The sequence below is a fragment of the Calonectris borealis genome, chromosome Z (assembly GCF_964195595.1).
Source record: "Calonectris borealis chromosome Z, bCalBor7.hap1.2, whole genome shotgun sequence".
Classification (NCBI taxonomy): Eukaryota; Metazoa; Chordata; class Aves; order Procellariiformes; family Procellariidae; genus Calonectris; species Calonectris borealis.
In genome coordinates this window covers 32,311,879-32,330,689 of record NC_134352.1, presented here as the reverse complement: position 1 = coordinate 32,330,689, position 18,811 = coordinate 32,311,879, and the positions used below count along the sequence as shown (strand labels likewise).

At 43.2% G+C, this 18,811-nt stretch overlaps 1 protein-coding gene across 2 annotated transcripts in view; it reads left to right on the top strand.

The window, feature by feature from the left end:
- NRG1 (neuregulin 1) overlaps positions 1-18,811 on the top strand; it is a 305,370-nt gene that overhangs the window by 171,831 nt on the left and 114,728 nt on the right. For both annotated transcript variants that reach the window (XM_075136293.1, XM_075136292.1), the window contains exon 5: positions 1,146-1,196. In XM_075136293.1, the coding sequence (XP_074992394.1) occupies positions 1,146-1,196 (51 nt within the window). The remainder of the gene's footprint in view (positions 1-1,145; positions 1,197-18,811) is intronic.

Below are 18,811 nucleotides of genomic sequence, written 5' to 3'. Positions count from 1 at the left end.
TACAGAACGGTCTTAGATTTTAAGTGTGGTTTTACTTTGCTTAAAAACTGACTCTATTAGGTGACAGATTCATCTTTTCTGCCTGATGTGATGTGGGTAAATATTTCACTACAGAGCATGCAGTATGCCTGACCTGCTCCCTGCTCTCTAGCATGCACAAGCTGACATGCACATGGTCAGCCACCCTGACTTCCTTCATCCCTCTCCACAGTGGCACATCACATTGCCGCCTTAGGCAAAGTGCTCTCTCTGCAAACTCTTCCTTCTAGCTGATAGTACTCCTCAAGCACACTCTTGAATTCTTTATCCATTTATGACACTGTATGTTTTGCTGGGCTCTAAGACAGCGGAAGCCCATGCAGCCACCCAAATGCATGGCTCTGGTTTGCTGCGTGGTTCAGGTTCCTACAAGTCAGGAGGTTCAGCCCTAACTTCAGGCTAGCCTGCTTCTTCCATTAACTTTTCTGAGTGCTTCCTTTGTGTGATTTGTGTTGAGGTCCATTTCCTTCAGCTGTCCTACAAGATTAGTTGCCATCTTGAGAATGCTGCTTCTTTTTCCTTTCTTTGTAACCACTTTGGGGCTAGTGCTATGTCCCGTTTTGGTCTGGAACGTGTCCTGCTCTGCATTCTGGCACCAGCTCTCTGCAGAGATTGCCAGGGCACTCATGGACCCTGCTCTCTTTCAAGCCACAAAGGTCCTTAGCCATGGTTGTGATAGACCTGGAGGCCTGACTGTCCATTTGGAGTTATGTGAGAAGAAGATAAGAAGCTAGTATTTCCTGGGTCAGCATGTGGAGCTTCAAGACCCAGTGCTTTTCACTTTCCTCTTATGCTGTCACAAACAGCTGAAAACTTTGCTCTCTCTTTGCCAGTTTTCTCCTGGCCTTCCCTCCCAGGACTATGGAGCATTTTTGCTGTAATTGATTATTCACAGTATGCCTAGGACATGCTGTACTGACTTTGAAGTTCTTTGCTTTCTCGAGTTATCTCATTTTTTTCTCTGCTTTGGCGGGTTTCTGATTACTGAAAAAAAAAAATTAAAAAAAAGAAAGCTCTACTGGGGGAAGATGTTCAGGCTCCTCTAGTATAACAATGTAGCTGTGCCTGTATTCTTACAACTTTGTTGTTACTTCTGTGTGTTGCAGAACCCATGCTTAGGATACAAGCTTCAACAGAAGGAACAAACACTTCCTCCTGTAAGTATATACAAGTTGTTTAAACTATTGCTGGCAAGATCCTCAGGTACACTTCTCACTCCCTAGCTCAATAAAAAATGTGCTTCTATCTAAACGTACAATAAGGAGTTGAGAGTGACTGGGTAGGATTCCTGCACTACAGATGCAGTTGTTATTTATTACATATATTATGAGTAAAACTCTCAGAGCCATGTCCTTTGCGGCTTGAGGGCTGAAGACCTTCCTTCAGAAAGTTCAAAGCACATGTTTGGGCAGGACAAAGGAGGAGGAAACTGCTCCAGTGTTTCCTACATGGAATTCCCTTCCCTGCCCTACCCAGGCAATACACGGCTTCAAATGCTGTCTTCTCTGCCTCCACAGCCCCTGGCCCTAGGGTAGCTGGAACATCCTCAGATCCAGCCATCCCCAGCTGTAGTGCATTTCCCTTCATCCCCATGCCAGCTGGTGCATGTTGGAGCTCCTCAGGCTCTTTCTCCTGTGCCCCGCTGCCCTTGGGAAGAGGATGAGGAAGGTGAGGACATCTTTTTGTGTGTCTTCCCTCAGCTGGTACAGAGAACCAGAAATGGTTCCCCTTCCTGGGGAAGAGGTTCCCTCTCTTCTCATCTCAGGAGCACAGTGGGAGCTGCAGGGATACCAGTGAGGAAGGTGACTCTTTTCTTTCTCGGTAGTGATGCTTCCCAAGGAAGCATGCTTTAGAGCCATAATCCTGTGCATTTTCAGCCTTGAAAACCATCAGATAGGGCCTTCCAGCTCTTCAGTAGACCCAGATCCACCATCTACCCACCCTGGTTTTGAGCTGTCTGGAAGGACATTTCACACAAAGTCAGCAGGGTTGTGGGAGGTAGGGTACTGACCTTCTTCTAAAGCAGTAAGTATTGCTGGCTGCCAGGAGCAGGATGGCAGGTGAGATAGACCAGCGGTCCAATCCACCCCGACAGTTCCAGTGTTGCTATAAAATATGGTGTATGCTCTATAGCAAACTGTACATAGATGCCCTTAACTCACATCTAATAGCTACTGTAGTGGCACAAGGGGGATGGTCAAAGCCAAATCTCTGGACGCAGCGTTCTGAACATTTTTCGTAATTTATATGAGATACGAAAGATTTATTTTTGTTGGTTTTCTTCTCGGCTATTACACTGATCAGTGTTTTAAGTGTGTGTTGAAGGAATTTTAGAAATCTGATAGGTTATTTAAAAAGACTGAAAAGCTTTCTGCCAGCAAGGTGAAAAGAGTTAATGTTTTTGGCCTTCCTTTTCCTCTGATGCACAGCAGCAGGGTAGGCAGGAATAATTCCTGGAGCAATTTAAACCAGTCATTTCCTTCTGTTCTGTTCTCAGTTGCATTGATGTAAACCGGGAGTAGTACTGCTCAAGTCACTAAAATAAGTAATGGAGAAGAGAGAGCAGTATTGGATATTGCTGCCTATACTGGGTAGGAAAGGTACTACAAAGCAGGAGGGAGCCAATGTTTATTGCTAACAGATGTGAATGTCTACTCACACTACAGAGCGATGAGGGAATTGAGTCCACGTACTTATTCTAAAGTTGCTTAGGGCTTTTCTTTTCTGAATTTCAGTGGGACATGTCCGTTTCACACTTGTCACTGTCAATCTTGTAACAGCTACAGGAGATAAAATAAACTGTTTCCTTCCACTTCTCAGACAATAGCAGATGTTTCAGAGAACATGCCAGCACTGTCACTGTTGGCCAGACGCTGGGAAAGACCTGAGAACAGCAGAGTGATTCAGTAGGCTGTCTCCCCTGGGCTTTCACAAGTGAACAGACATGTGTCATGCTTTGCTTTTTTGGAGTTCCAGTGACAGACAGATATTCAGAGAGTTAAAAGTTTAAAAAAATCCCATCTCTGTAAGACACTCCACAACGGACATCCCAAAACTGAAGGTCCCTCTACCCTTTTATGTGCTCATGTACCTACACTCTTCAAAATCCACCCTGTTTTGAGATTGTGGGCCTCCATTCTTAAGTAAGGAGTAGGGAAAGACTGTGATGTATTCCCAGTTTCACATAAAGGGCTGGTGAGCAGGTTGAGGGGGTCAGTAATCCAAGGGAGGAGGAAGAAATTCATGCTTTTTTGTCCTGTTTCATAGTGTGAGGCTTTGTGGCACTGATTGCTAACGATGCCCCTGGCAGGTGGAAATGCTTCCCACCTTCTCTTGCACCCCAACCGTAGGATTGTTCCATATATATTTATTTTGTACTGTGTAATATTGAAACCTAAGTTAGAATTTTCATTTTCGTTGATGATGGAGCTGTCTGTGATACATTTTTTTCTGCTGTACAAACCAACAGCAGTTGGAGCCCTGTGTGCTCTCACTACCAAGGACTGCAGAGGCCACTGTTAAGCACTGTTAATCAGAGCAATTTGGGGATGGAAGACATTTTTCCTCCCCTTGTTTCCAGGACTGCAGTGCGCTTATGGCCCTGTGACATTCTTCTGCTCAGGAGTTGCAGTGGAAAAAGTAAATCTGAGACTTCACCCTAGTGCCTTGGTTTTATGGGTTCAGTCAACTATGTATTCAGGACTAGAGAATGAAATTGTGGTGGTCTTTTTACTCTCATGGGAGTTGTTAAAGGAATCTTGGCTTTTCACCCTGACAGGCAAAAATATCATACATACATCAGTCTTCCTTCTCTTTAGAAAAGTGGTCCCAAAACTTGCATTCTTGTTTGTGAGTTACAAGATGCCTGGAAAGAAATTCAAAAGCAATCAGGTTTCCTAGGTTAAAATCATGAGCACTGCACACAGCCTCCTGGTGGAGGTATTCTGCAGGAACATTTGTGTGGTGCAAGAGGGAAGAAGGGAAGTGGTGGGATACAGGCTGTTTACAGTGACCACAGCTCCTGTTGGTGTGGGAACCATCTACAGCACAGTATGGGTGTACAAACCAGCAGTGATGCAGCACCATAGCTTACTGTTTCTATGGACAGAACAGTCTGGAAACCTGTGCTCTGAGGGCTAAACTGGATCAAAAGCTGGGCATTTGTAGCAGTAGGAAATGAAGAAGTTGGACAGAGCCAGAGCCTGTGGGAGTATATTTCAGACTCTTCATCACAGACAGAAACATTTGCTTAGTTGCACCTTGCAGCATTACCTTCATGCCCTTGTTTATGCTGCCCACTAAGGGCTGCTCCCTAAAATGTCTGTGGAGGCACCTCCTCCAGCAAAGAGCCAGGGCATACTGTGTAGTCTGCATGTTTCAGACCTGATTGTCTTACACTGGGATTCTCAGTTCAGATTCCTCTACTTGTGCAAGATGGTGAGCCAGCAACCATGGCACTGGATATGCTTGGAGCATATTCTCTGCAGCATGCATCCTCTTGTCCACTATCTAGCAGGTTGCTATGATGCCCAGGTGGAGGCAGGAGTATGGATGAAGCGCAGGTAGGATGCTGATCCCACCTTGGTTATGGCTTCTTTTTCAAAAGAGTACAGAGCAAGTTTGTTTAGCTTTTGGCTGGAGGAGAAGACCCAGTGTGGGTCATCTGTCCCACAGATTACTTTAATCTCATTTCCCCACAAACTTTCATGCTGGCCTCTAAAACCTGTGCAGAAATGGGAAAAAGAAAGATTAGTTGGAGAAGAAATGTGTCAGTTTGGACTGCTCATCTCTTCTGGAATTTTTAACTTGCTAGCTCCAAGCCTGGCACAGCAAGGCACCTTCCTAACACTTCGTCTTCTCATGGTGCAAGAGCAGATTCCAACCTGCATATTAAATGGAGAGCAGATACAGCATGTAGAAAGGAGGCATGCAAAGACTTTTTTGCCTGTAGCATTTTCTCAAGTACAATACCGAGCTGCTGAGAAAGATGTTCCATGCTGAGCAGTAAAGCCTTCTATGACATGGTGTTAAGGCCATTGGTTTATAGATTATTTTTAACAGGAACATTTTTGCATATATGAGGTAAGCAGCCCAGCCAGTAAAACGTCTGTGTCCTAAAATCTTAACAAGCAAGTTAAGTTTCTGCTAGTTTCTGCTTTCCTTCATCTCCTAAAGTGAACCCAGTCGTCCTCCCCTGTATTTCTTTATGTAGTACCTGACAGGAGTCCAGTTTCAAAAAACATGAATTTTGTCTAAGAATCATATAAACCTGAAGCAGTGCTTCTGGAAGACAGAAAGCTTGGGCCCCCAATGATGTAGGTTTTATGTGGCTGTTTCTTCGGCCTTCAGGATACTTATCCTCTAAAGGCCTTCTGATTTTGTTGCTATTTCAAGCAATTGTTTAAATTGATTTGTAACAAGTCCTTAGACCCCTCAAGTTGTCCTGCTATCTGATGTTTGGAGGTTTGGTTAGATTTCTTTATTTTATTTTTTTAATAGTAGTCATGCACCCACAGGTAGGTACCTACAGGAGTGTGCTTGTCTTTGATGTGCGGCCAAAACTTGTGGAATCAAGAAAAGGCAGGTGAATAGTGAAACTCCACTCTGTGGTCTTTCCTACTTTCTGAGGTCCATGTAAATTGCAGTTCTTTTAAGATACATTGTGATTTGGTGACCCGATATCTTGCAGTACAGTAGCATATAGTACATACGGGTTTTCTGCATTAATTCAGTTTACTCTGTTTTGTTTGGCTTCATTTTATTCTGAGTTTGACAGATGTTAATTTCTAATATTCCCTCTACAACTGAGAGACGAAGAAGATGATAGTACAATGGACAGTGTTGCAGCACAGTGTAAGGATCAGAAAAAATCAGGGGACACTGCCTAACCGTTGAACATGTGTTTAACTTCCTTCATCGCAAAAAGGCTCTGCTGTTTTGTCATAAAACCGGTAGCAGCTCAGTGTCTTCTGAAATGCAGCTATCTTTGGGTGAAAGAGTAGAATTGTTTTAGCAGAGTCTAGTAAGAGGGCAGAGTCACTTGGGGCAGGATGGGAAGAGGAGAATACTGTAACCAATTGAGAAAGCTGAAGGAATTCAGATGGTGAAGGCAATTACTGAGGTTGCAGTTATGCTAGCACAGCAGGACTCCCAACTCCTGCTCTTGTAATAAGTTAGTCTGACATCTTCAACTGCTAGGATTTAACTCATCCATTCCAGACTGCTTCTCCAGGAAAGCCATGCACGTGGTGGGACAGTGGGTCAGAGGAAAACACTATACCACCTCATGTATTTTGCTTTATTATTTCAGTGGTTTTATTTTTCTGAATAATCATCTCTGGAGAAAACACTTTTCTTTGTTCTAAGGACACAGTGAGTGATCCAGGGCAGGGTCAGGTAACTAGTTCTTGTTTAAAGTAAAACGAGTTTAAGACTCCTGGTTAGTGAAATCCTACTGAAAGAGCAGAGATGAAAATGTGTCGATCCCTTGTTAAAACCTAGCACAGTGTGCAGTATTTTCCAGTTTCTTTCTCCAAAGTGGACACTAATCACAGTGGGCAATGCAGTGATAATCTCAGTACCCTTATGATTTGATCTGGCGTGACAAATCCTGTTTCCTGTGTTTAAATTTCACAGATAGGACAAACTTATGTGAATAGATAACATTTCCCAGAGACACAGCTTTCAACCTTTTGCGTGATTCCCAGTCTAAGGCTGGTGTGACATTAAATGTCTGCTTCCAAACCACTTAATCTTGCAGGGTTTTCTGTAGTTGCGCTCCTGGTCCCCCAGCCTTGCTCTGAAGGAGAGCTTGGGTTGGCCCTGAGGACCTGAGCTGGGTTAGGCACCTCCACTGTACATGTCAAACTTCTGAGATAACACCACTAGTATAGAGTCAATTCTATTCTCTGCTGGGGTTTCTTGGTTTTTTTTTTCCTTCAAGAGGTCAGAGAGGTAAAAGGCAATGATGGGTATAAGCAGTATTAAAATTGGAAGAAGCTGATATAACAGTCACAAAGGAATAAGTGCAATAGTTTATATAGCTTAAATACAGCTGCCAGAGTGGAAGGGTTTTAAGGACATTGGCTTTAGCTATCTGTATATTTGTGCATGTAAGAATAAATCTATAAGGCTAGCACTTGGCTCTGCATTTGTATATGATGAGGCAATAGTGGTTTACGTATAAATATACATACATATATAGGTTTATAAGGTATATACGTGTAAGTGTGAAGGCAATGGTTTGGATCTGTTTATTTCAGGCTGTGCTTTCATGAGGTCATGGATTACACCATGAAAAGCACTACCAAATGTGTGGCAAGTCTACTCTGCTGACATACATGTCAAAAAGCTACTTCAAATGTTTCTGTTGCTTGTAATATTTCTGAAAGCATTTCACAGGCCCAACTCCCATTGCCTTTAACATGTTGTGGATCATCTCTTCTCTCCAAGGTCCTAACAGAAACTCTTCCCATCGTTCAAAAGGGATCAGTAGAGAGGGGGGACACTCTCACAACAGGGTAGCTGGCCAAAAGCCACATTGTTAATTGCTGCTTTAGCTCAGAGGGTGCTTAGGGTCTCAGAGGTGGGAGACTGTGGACTCCATCCCTAGCTCATCCCTGAGTATGTCAGGACCTCTGTTTCTGAAACCCTGTAAGTCGTATGGGAATTTGGCTTCAAGGGGCTGCTGGTAAGGCCTGGTTTCTTTGAGGGTCTTCCAGAGGGTCTAATCATGGCAAAACCTTTCCTAACAGAGCATTAGTTTATGCCTTTCTGACTTCTTCTCCCCACTGTGCTGAAGTGACACGTACTATGTGCCCACCTGACACCAAAATCAGCATCTTTCTGATTTGCCAGCCAATGCGATACTGGAGGACATGAGCTTGTAGCACAGGGATGTGTCGGTGGTCTGATCTTGGTGTTTTGGTCACTGTGTCTTCCATGGGAAGAAGTCCCTGGTGCTGTCACTGTGACAAAAACAGGTGCTCAAGGACTCTTGTACCCTGCTGGCTATATCCTTTCTGGGTAGCAATTATGAATGTACTTTGTGGTATTGGATCAGCCTTCTCAAAATCTTCCGTCTTCCATGTCATTTCTGAGGCATCAGGGTATGGTGCCTCAAAGGCATGAATAAAGGTACATGACAGGCAGTGATACTAGCTGGGCAAAGATCTGTGAACAACATGGAGTACATGACCTTGACAGACGCACGCATCTACTTCAGGCGCTCTGGCGAATCAAGATATGCCATTAACCATGCTGAAATCAAGAATGTCAATGCTTTGGAGGAAAGCCCGAAAGAGCCAAATTGCTCAGAGCAAGTGTGAAAAAAGGATACTCACAACAGAAAAAAATGATGAATGTGTGCATGGGTACAGAATAATATTTGTATTTTAATACAATAGGCAATTCCCAACTTAGCCCTATAGCCCAGAAATTCTGTTCATCTCCTTATCTTCCACCTATCGTTCCAACAATAGCTACCTACCCCCAAAGAGACTTTGTCCTGAGGCACCCTATTGTGTTAAGCCCAGGAGAGACTAGCAATGCAAGGTCCTTTGTGTTCCTCGGGAGGCCCTTCTGTCCTGAAAAAGACATGTTTGCAGCTCACTTTGTTGTTTTTGGAGGGGGAGTTTTAGCTTTGGTGGGAAAGGTCCAACAAAGAGGAAAGTCCCAAAGGGAATTTGAGTTTCGAAATCTGAATTACCCCAGCAAGCGTGGAGGTTTGCTGGGCTCCCTTTGACAGAGAGGCACATACAGCTGGCTTTCTCAGATGGTGTGTTCTGGGCTTTCTATTCCATGTTCTCCCAGGGGAGGTCTTAGGCTGCATCAGCTGTAAACAGAGACACTCTGTGGTATAGCAGGGCCCTGGTCCATGAAAGGTTGTTTCAAGTTCATGGTCTGGCAGTGGAAGTCTGTGGCAAAACAGAAACTCGAATGAAATACAAAGAAGTCAAGAGACTGGGTCCAATGCTTTGTTTGTGTGCTGAGCATCCAATTCAGTTCTAGTTAACCCATAAGGCAGATGCTGTTGTCTAGGGAGAAGGAACAAGTTTCTTAGAGAGCAATAGGGTAAGGGAAGTTATCTGAGTTATCTGCCTGGTCTCCTAGGCTCTTTTGCTTCCTAAGTAGGAGTCCAGGGAGTCCCTACCACTTTAATAACTGGAAGTGCCTCAACATTCAATTTTTCTAGAGGATGAGAGCAGAGAATAACACAGCAATAGATAAAAAATGCACAGAAAAATACGCTGTTATCTTCAGAATAACTTGTATGGCTTTGAATAAGTTTCCATTTGCTTAAGAATAACCCCTTGATAAGTTACCTTTTACTTCTTAAAAAACGCAAACTGCATGACAGAAGTTGTATTTCAAAAGCCATAGGCAGAGCACATAAATGTGATCTTTTTCATAAATGCATGGATTTGGAAAGCCCTTCGCTAGCTTTTCCACAAGCGCAGTGGCACATTGAGACTCAATTTAGACTAGAGCAGTTCCTACCAGGTAAATTAAAAGCAATACTCTTCTTTCACATTCCTATTCTAGCAGTATTCTAGAATGACAAAAGAAAGCATGTGGGAGCCAAGCTAAACCCTCGGGAAGAAATTACCATCCCATCCTTCATGTCCACATCTCTTCTAAATTGCCTTTTGGTAACCTCTCCTAATTGGATGCAAAGTGGGAAAGTTGTATCTCCTGTGACTTTCATTATCAAAATGTTCCCGCAGGTTCCTAATGGTTTCTGCTGTTCTTGACATTCTCCCCCTGTACAGAGAGGAGAAGGACTCGCTGTAGTCACTGCAGCAATTAAAGAGCAGCCTTCTACAGCGTGATCTTCCTTCTAGGTGTGCATCTTCCTAAATATTTAGCAGTAGTCAGCTAGTCAGTAGTTTTGAGTTGCATCTGCAGTAGCATGGAAATGCATGGCAAGGATTACAAAACACCCACTCTGTTTTTTTGAAAAGAAAGCTATGCCCTGGAGCAATGGTCCTTTATGAATCATGTCTGATGGATGTCAGTATTTTCTTTCAGTGAATATATACATATATAAAGGCTCTTGCATTTTTTCACAAGATTTTCTTCTCCTGACTGCCCTCTCTTCATGCTAGTCATTTCAACTTTGTTATGGATATACAGAGCTCATAGGCCTTATTAGTAGTTTATATTAATCACAGTATCCAGCTGTCTGAGATCTTTTGGCAAAATGATTCCAAATTTTCCCTTCCACAGGGATCTGCTTTTTACAAGGGAGGAAACTCTTCACAGCCCTCCAATTTCCAAACTGCATCAATCCTGTTGCAAGCTAAAATAGCATGGGGCATTTCTAATTTATGATGGATGACCATAAAGGCTAAACCTAGGGTGCTAAGTGGAGTGAGGCTAAGGAGTGAGCTGGAGTGCTAGAGCAGTGTTTGCCCATTTCATCGTTAACGTGCTTTCTTTTGTCATTCTGGCTCACGTCAACTACTGCTCTTCAAGACACCTAAGCATAATATGAAGGATTAAGTGCATCGCGACCTTTCCCAGGAGGCAATATGGGTACCACCCTACCAGCTTGGCTCCTTCACTCTAAGCAGTCCTCCCACAACATCCCAACAGACCTTGCAACCCCCAAACACTCCCAGGTGCCTTTATACCATACCAGAGGGAATTAATCATAAAGCCATATTCACGGCATAAAAACACCGCCTGGATGATGACACACCCTTCCCACAATTTATATACACAGGGAACTGAAAAAAGCACACATGTAAATTATTTTTAACAAAGGGCAGAGCCACGGTGTGTGTGTGACATAGGTGTAGCCCAGCCACAACACTTGTCCTTGAACTGAGAGCATGATGCGTCCCCTTTGCTACTGAGAGCGTAGGCACATCTGAGCGGTCAGGCTGCCTATCCCACCCCAACCTTCCCGACCATGGCGTACCTGCGGGGCACAGAGCAGCTGGCTTTACACCCAGCCCTCCTGAGCTTAGCAACCGTGGGCACTGCTCTTGAACAGAGAGATGAGACAATACCTACTACACTCCAGTCCCAAGCCAACAGAGGAGACTGAGAGAGAGAGGACTGTTTTTCCAGCCCTGAGCATTTGGCTCTTTTGTTTGTTCATTTGTTTCTGTTTTGTTTATTCAGCACATAAAAGCTCCTTGCTCCAGAGCTATAAATGTTCAGAATTGATGTTGAGTCAGGAAGGATTTGACTGGACACAGCTCTGCAGCCTGAAGCTTTTACAAACACCATGTGCCACTGAGCTTATCTTAAAGTTTAGCATTTATACACGGGGTGGTAATAGCCCTTCAGAAGTTAATACAGTCATTATTTTTCTGAGGTTTGTAAAGTGGAATCTGAACTTTATTACTTATATTTTTCTGGTAATATTCACAATGATCCAAAACATGATTCTTAATAACACAGTCAAGCATCTGACAGGTATTTAGATGAACTTTTCAAAATGTCAGCAGGTTTGCTGAGGAGTATTGCTGCAATGGTTGGTTTTTAAAAGGAAAAGATAAGCCATACTCCAGGGAAGAAATACGAGGGCATTTTTTCAATAACGTCTATTTTGCAGGCAGATATCTAGCTGTGTAGCTACCTACATTGTAGAAAGCTACCCATTAGATCTACTGCTGCCAATTGTGGCACAAATTGTCAGTGGCAGAAAGTTTTTTCTAGTTTTCTCAAATTAGAAGTGAGCTAACCACATGTGATGCTTTTATTTGTTTGAAATGTCTGTGGTTTCATATATAGTAACTGAGGATGTTCTTTCAATTCTAGCTAAAATTCTGTTGTATGCTTTTAAGCACTGGCGTCCAATGCCGCGGGGCATTAGTTCAACAGTTTAGTTATTGTTCTGAGAGAACAGTAGGTTTAAATGTCTGGTACTTTTGCCTGATTAAATGCCACCCCCCTGCTTTTTTCCATTCTAAGAAAGTCCAAAACTAGCATTGATTGTTTTGAATTCCTTAATATTTTATGTTATTTAAAGCAATGCAAACATCACAGTGGAGTGATTCCACTGACTCCACAGGACACACAGTGAAATAAGATTGGAGTCTAATCTTGCACTATACTTTTTGTACTGTTAGTATGACTTTTATTATTTCCCTGGAATGGCTCTTTGCTTCCATTTCCCACTGGGGAAATCTTTGGCTTAAAACAAGCTGCAGGCTATGCATAGTTCTTGAATATTTTAATGATCTACACAAAACCCATTAGCTGCCACAAGGACAACTGATATTTGACAGACAGTAGGATAACAGTTGTCTCAGAGTCTGCAAGAGGCCAGAATAATCTTAAACACTAATTTTGCAGGAAGGATGAAGAATTGCCTTGAGCAGCAATGCAGCTCATTCAAATGCGTGTCTGTCTGTCTGTCGGATGCAGAACTGGTGTTTCAGTTCTCTGCGGTAATGAGCTGTGAATCAAATGCTGTCCCTGGTTACTAGGCAAGCTACATCTGCAGAGTAGATGCTTATAACTCCTTTATATATTTGTCACTTTGGAGGGAATTGAGCTGATGTAGCTGTGATCCCTAAGAGCGGCAGATCAATCCCAAGCTTCATGGGAGGTAACAGAAGTCTGAAATCCTCTCCATGTGTGTTCAGCCAGCACATTTGGGCTGTGCATCAGTGAAATGCCTTCCTGGAGGCAGGGGAGAGGAAATTAGGTATGGCCTAGGGACTGTTTACCTTAACCTGTCCAGTTGCATGTTTCTGTCAGATGCAGAGGATTCTCGGTGTCTTCCCCATAACTTCTATATCCTGCAGCAAGCGTGTAAGTGACCTCTCCTGTTGACAGTAGTGCCGTGAGTGAATTACACTTTAGAGTACAGGAGCTAAATGCCAGCACCTTACTAATTCTTCCAGCCAAATGGACACCTGGAGAGCTAATGTATTGTTGTACTTACTGCTTGAGTTATGTGTAGAAAATATGCAGTAAAACTCCAGATAATTGGATGTGGATTGCATTTGCAATTATATGTTCACTGGATAATATGCATGCATCAGAGACCTAACAGTCACCCCAGCAAGAGAACACAGTTATAAGGAGGCTGAGCAAATGGAGCTTTTCAATTTAAATGTGCAAATGAATTTTATACACACATGGGCACTATTAGCAGATGGCCAGTGAGAAAGGCTGGGTACAGGGGAGGGATTCTTTCCTTTTAAGTCAGTAAGAATCTGTTCCTCCAAATGAAGTTTCATCCTGAGGAATAGCTTTTATTATCTGTAAATGTCTTGTAAAATATGAGATTGCCATTCACAACAATCCAGAAGCAGCATGTATGAAGTACTGGATGGAGAATTTTCTCTGGATGGAGAAAAAATAATCAAAGAGAGTGAGCCAAATATACTGACTATTATCAGATTTGCAGAACAAGATGTGGAGTGGGTAGCTCTAGTAGAAACACATTAGCTATAGTTGATGAATTGGCAAAGGATTGCGGAAAATTTTGAAACTTCCTTAAGGAAAAAAGAATTCTTAAAAAAGCTGTTTAAGAAGAAGTGGGCTTAGCTAACTCTTTAGAATGGGAGGCAAGGAGAGAATTGGTTATCACTTGTTTAAACTTGAAGCTCTCAAGTTCATCCACTGTATCCTGCTATTAAAGGGGTGGTGGAGCGCAGGAAAGGGTAGTCTAAGCAGAAAGGAGAGGAGAGCGTGTGTGTATGAGCTGGCATTTCTGCTGAGCCTTTATCTCAACCAGATCTCACCAGTCATTTCTTAAACACTGCCATATTCTTGGCATCTCTCCTTTTGTTACTGCAGGAAATTGTCAGCGTGACAAAGTACATTACAGAATTTATAAGAAACACTGACTAATAAGGGTCCAGTGAGTCTTTAAGGAGCTCTGCATACTTGTCTGATCTCCAAGGGCTGTGTCTTCCTCAGCCCTAGTCATGATCGTGTCTTGGCCTTCAGTAGCTCTGCAGAAAAGAGTCACTCCAATTAATTTTCAGCACGATCTCTGCGCACGATACCACCTGTCAAAATTGAAATATCACCAGCTTGTGAACGAGAGTCCCAGCTGTCAGCCAGTCAAACTGACCACGTGTGAAGCAGTCATGCTGCTGTACCTCCTCTACCTGGACAGGGAAGAAAGGGAAGCTGACCTTCTGGAAAACAGCTTTTGCTGCAGGGCAGAATTTCTGCCGCCAGCCCATGCTCACAGACGATGGGGAAGCAGACCAGCCGGAGACATGCAACAGCAGGCAGGCTGGCCAGCCCCAGCGCCCACCGAGCCCCTTGTCCTGTCTCAGGCAGCAGGCAGCAATTGGTGCCTCAGGGACTGGTGGGGGAAAGACACAACAGAAAGATGATGCCTCTGCTAAATGAGTTTCCTCCTAAGCCATGACCATGAGAGGTAACTCAACCTTTCTGACTCCTATTTTTCCTCTCATTAGATCTGTGGGGAGTCTTGTCTCTTCTGTAATCTTGTTTGGTTGTTGGCTCCAGCTCCCTCCCGCTCTCCCACAGCAACCACCACCCCGATATGCCTTGGATCAGGTTCCCCACCATAAGCCCACCAGCGCCCCGTGGCTTTGGAAAGGGGCTTCTCCACCTTATAGACCCAGGGCAGTCAGGGACGACAGATGATTAAACCCTAAGCCACTAAGTGGAGTGTAATCTTCTCTTTGTCTGCTGCCTCTCCTCATCCCTTATCTAGATCAACTAGAAAGAATTACAGCAGCAAGCCACATAATCATTTATTGTGGCTGGAGTCACATACCATTTCAGACACCTTGAATAGTGTCGCACCTGATTGATGTGGGAATATAGAGCACCAGAATATGTCAGTGCTTTACTGATTACTGTCTCTAACTGTGGGCAAAAAGGCAGAGGAAAGTGCAAAAACAGTTTTCATGGAAAACTGTGGACTTGTTTTATTACTTAGAAAATGTCATCCTTGCCCTCTTGTGATTAACGATTGGCTTATATGCTAAAGCATGAGGCTTACTAACCATTGCATAAGAAGCATTTGTTTTTGTTAGTGCAGCAAGAGAATGCATGCTCGTATTTTCCATGCAAGTATCAAATCTTTTCTCAAAATTTCCTTAAGAACTTGACCTGAAGGGGGCCTAAGCAAATAAGTGTTTCTCAATGGCAGATAAGATTTTTTTTTTTCTTTTCTGTTCCCATACGGAAAAAATAAATGTGCCTATTCCCCATCCAGGAAAATCTAACCACAGAGGGCTATAAAATCACTTGGCAGGCTGGAGAAGCATAACTTGGCCTGCTCCTCACAGCCCACAGAGGTCCCTCTCTTAGCTCAAGAGATGGATGGTAACATCCTGACTGGCAGAAGGCACTCCCTTCACTACGTTGGTGATGTAAGATCATAAACTGGGAGACCTTGGGGGTCTCATTTTGCAGCCCGTGTGAAGGGCTGAGGAGGATGCACATGTCAGTCTTTTCAAGACTTCTAACTGACCTTAAGACTGGCCACAGTTTGACCTGATTATGGTTTATTTGTCCCAGAGCAGATTCAATTAATATGTATCACCCATAATTAATATGTGGGTGAACATACAAGGAAAACAATGTCTTCAGCAGGGAGCCAGCACAAGGCTTCTGTCACTGACACTCGCCTTTGCCCTGTCATTTCACCCACTGTTATTAGAAATTCATCAAATATGTCTGGAGAATTTGCATGCTTAGCCTGCTTTGGAAAGAGGGGATTGTCTAGCTGTGAAAGGAGATTATGCAGCAATTTCCTCCTCAGCACAGCAAGGCAATGAATCTGACTCTTCATTACAGAGGAAGGATGAGTAAGAACGGTTGCATTTCCTGTGCAGCGAGAGCAACATGAGCCGTGCTCCAGGTTCCTCTGGGAATTTCCGTGATCATGCCGATTTCAGACACGATGCATAATGTTACTACGAGAAAATGTAGATGTTCAAATAGGAACGCTTGTGGGGAAGGAGAAAAGGATCAATTCATTAAACGATGTGTTTGATCTCAGCTAGAAAGACAGCTGTACAAAAGAAGACAGGCTGGAAGTTAGTTGCTTGAGTTTTATAACTCATGCATTAATTACTGACAGCAGCAATGTATTTCTGAGATGACCATAGTTTTTAATAGATATTCTCACATACTCTCACCACTTATGAAAATATTTCCCTCCACTTATGAAAATAGTTTGCTGTGTTTTCATTAGGTGAGAGGCTGTAGAGAAGTCTTGCAGTTACTTGTATTTGCTAAATAAATGAAGGAGAGAGGTCCCACAAAGCATCTGCATCTCTCTCCTGTGTTTTCACACTCCTGCTCAGGGTGAACACAACTCAGTGCTGCTGGTCAGGCATCAAACACTCTTTCCCAGAGCCTCTAACAGATATGTAATCCTGCTTACATTTTTCTAAATCCTTTACTTCAGGGAGGTTGCACATCTGCAAATGCAGAATTGTATCACGGGGACAACAATCACAAAGACACATTCTTGAATGCTCAAGAAAGACAGACAGTCCAGCAATTGGATGCTAGCAAGACACAGATCAAAGGAAAGATTTCCTGAGCAACCCTGAGCACATCCCTTAGGACTAGTATGAATGTGGGTTGCAGGCTGGGAATCCCAGACCAACACTTGGCTCCTGAAGGAACAACCCATGAACCCTGAACTGCATGTGCAGGCACTTCAGTGAAAGCCCAGAGAGACTTTATATGCCTCAAAATATTTCCTATGAGGATTAGTCCAAACAATTACCAAAGGTTGTTCCACAGTCACATGCTGAGTGGGGAGCCAGGCAGACAGCCAGCATCTTGGAGACGACTAAGATGGAGCAGGAGAAGTTGTCTGCAGTTCTGCCCATCTCCTAGATCCTCAACACTTCTTCAGAGGTATAAGGAGGCCAAAAAAAAAAGAGAGGGAGGAAGCATTAAACCACCATTGAATAAATACCCCTACTATTTGCCTGTGAAGAGATAGCGTTCACCATGTCTTTCCTCTGTCCACAAAGTCTTAGGAAAAAGCTTCAGTGACATTCATTTCTCCAGTGTAGAAAATGTTTCATCATCTTCTGCAAAGCTGGAGACTTACTTCAGCAAGGGGAACTTGGAAGTTCTTCCTAAAACAGCCTGCAGTGCCAGTGCTGAAAATGTGCTCTCGGGAGAGAAGGAAAACTCCCAAGGGGGAGGACAGGGTTGGCCGTGTCAGGTTATTTTAAAATAAGCCCAAAAGCTGCTAGTAACATCTTGGGTGAACACTACCACGATAAAAGGATCTGAAGAGCAGTCCCAGTTCATTCGGCACCCTCTAAGGCAAGGAATGGAGGAAAGCGTTGAGTCACGAGCGGATGCAGTCTGAGAAGGGAACTGAGGTGCCTAAGGCCACATGGTTGGGTATGCCTATATACCAAGTTAGGCCCATTTTAGGTGCCTAGGCACACTTTTTTTTAACTGGCTTTTTTTTTTCATAAAGGAAATGCAGTGACTTCACATGCCTTATTAAAAGATTACTTGTTTGGCTGCTGGCCATAGAGGAATAATTCCTCTTATGACTCAATAAATCAAGTTACTGTCATTTTAAACACTCTAGCTGAATTTCTGATGAGCACATGAAAGAGTTAACTCTACCACTGTCATGTTACCAAAGCATTAAAGTAACAGCAAATTTGGGACACATAAATTTTATCCTCTACTGTAGCATAAATTTGGAGCATAGGTAAATTCCTTATAAAACATTCTGTAAAAATCTGTCTCTTACTTGGAAAATACACAAATGGAACTATGGACTAGTAAAGTGCAAATTAAATATGTGCAGGAAAGCAGAGTGGTGTCTTTTGAATTTGTAGTCATTTCAAATACGTTTTTAAAATTTTTAGATAAAACTTCTTCAAATGTTAAACAGGTTTTGATTTCAGTTAACACAACTTTCCTTATGTACAATAATAATCAGGTTATCGTGGGCTAGAAGGGGGAGTTGATTTAATTTGAAGTGGTGGGTTCCTTCTCTGAAAGGTTTTTTTGTTGCTTTAGCAATTGAAAGCCTTTCTTTTCTAATAGGATTAACCCGAATAATTACCAAAGGATTTCTCTGTGTCATCTGAGTACAGTTCCCCACAGCGGTATTAAAAAGCCTGTCTGCAGTAGGGAAATAGTCAATGGCCGTGGGTAGCTGAAAAGGTTATAGTTAACTGTTGCCACTCAAACCAGAGAAAGTCATCTTCAAAGGCAGGACCGCAGTGGTTTCCACCCTAATCCCCATCATGCCCAACTGGTGGGAAGAGGAAACAGTAGCTCCTTGTCAGAAAGAAGCTACTACGGAGGGCTCACGGTCAGCAGGGTGAAGTGAGGGGCCACAACCTGAATGGTAGGTGTTGTGACAACCCTCTTGCAGCTCTTGTTCAGTAATGTACAAGTGATCTGGGATAACGAAGCTTTAACGCTGCATGTGCCAAATTTCGTGCTAGCCCTTTGGTTCTGGCTGCAGACGTGGATCCTCCCCTCTGGCCTATTAGGAAGGAAGTCTACTTGCGTTTCTTTGGTGGATCCCTGAAATCCGTGAGACACGTCAATGGTGTGTGGGAGAAGCTTCTGACTCTTCAGCTTTAGGACAGCTCCTTGCTGCTTTTTACGATTTTTACATTTTAGGCACTGTATCGAGGACTTACAAATTTTGTACAAAAAAAGGAACCTCTTGAGGAGGGGAAAAAACAAAATGTGACTTGGGTTGAGACTGCACAAAGGCATCCTGCTGGGGGAGCAGGTCTGAATTAATTTCTGTGACTTTAATCCACGTATCTAATCCGTAACTTTATTACTTGTTGAAGTCACACCATAT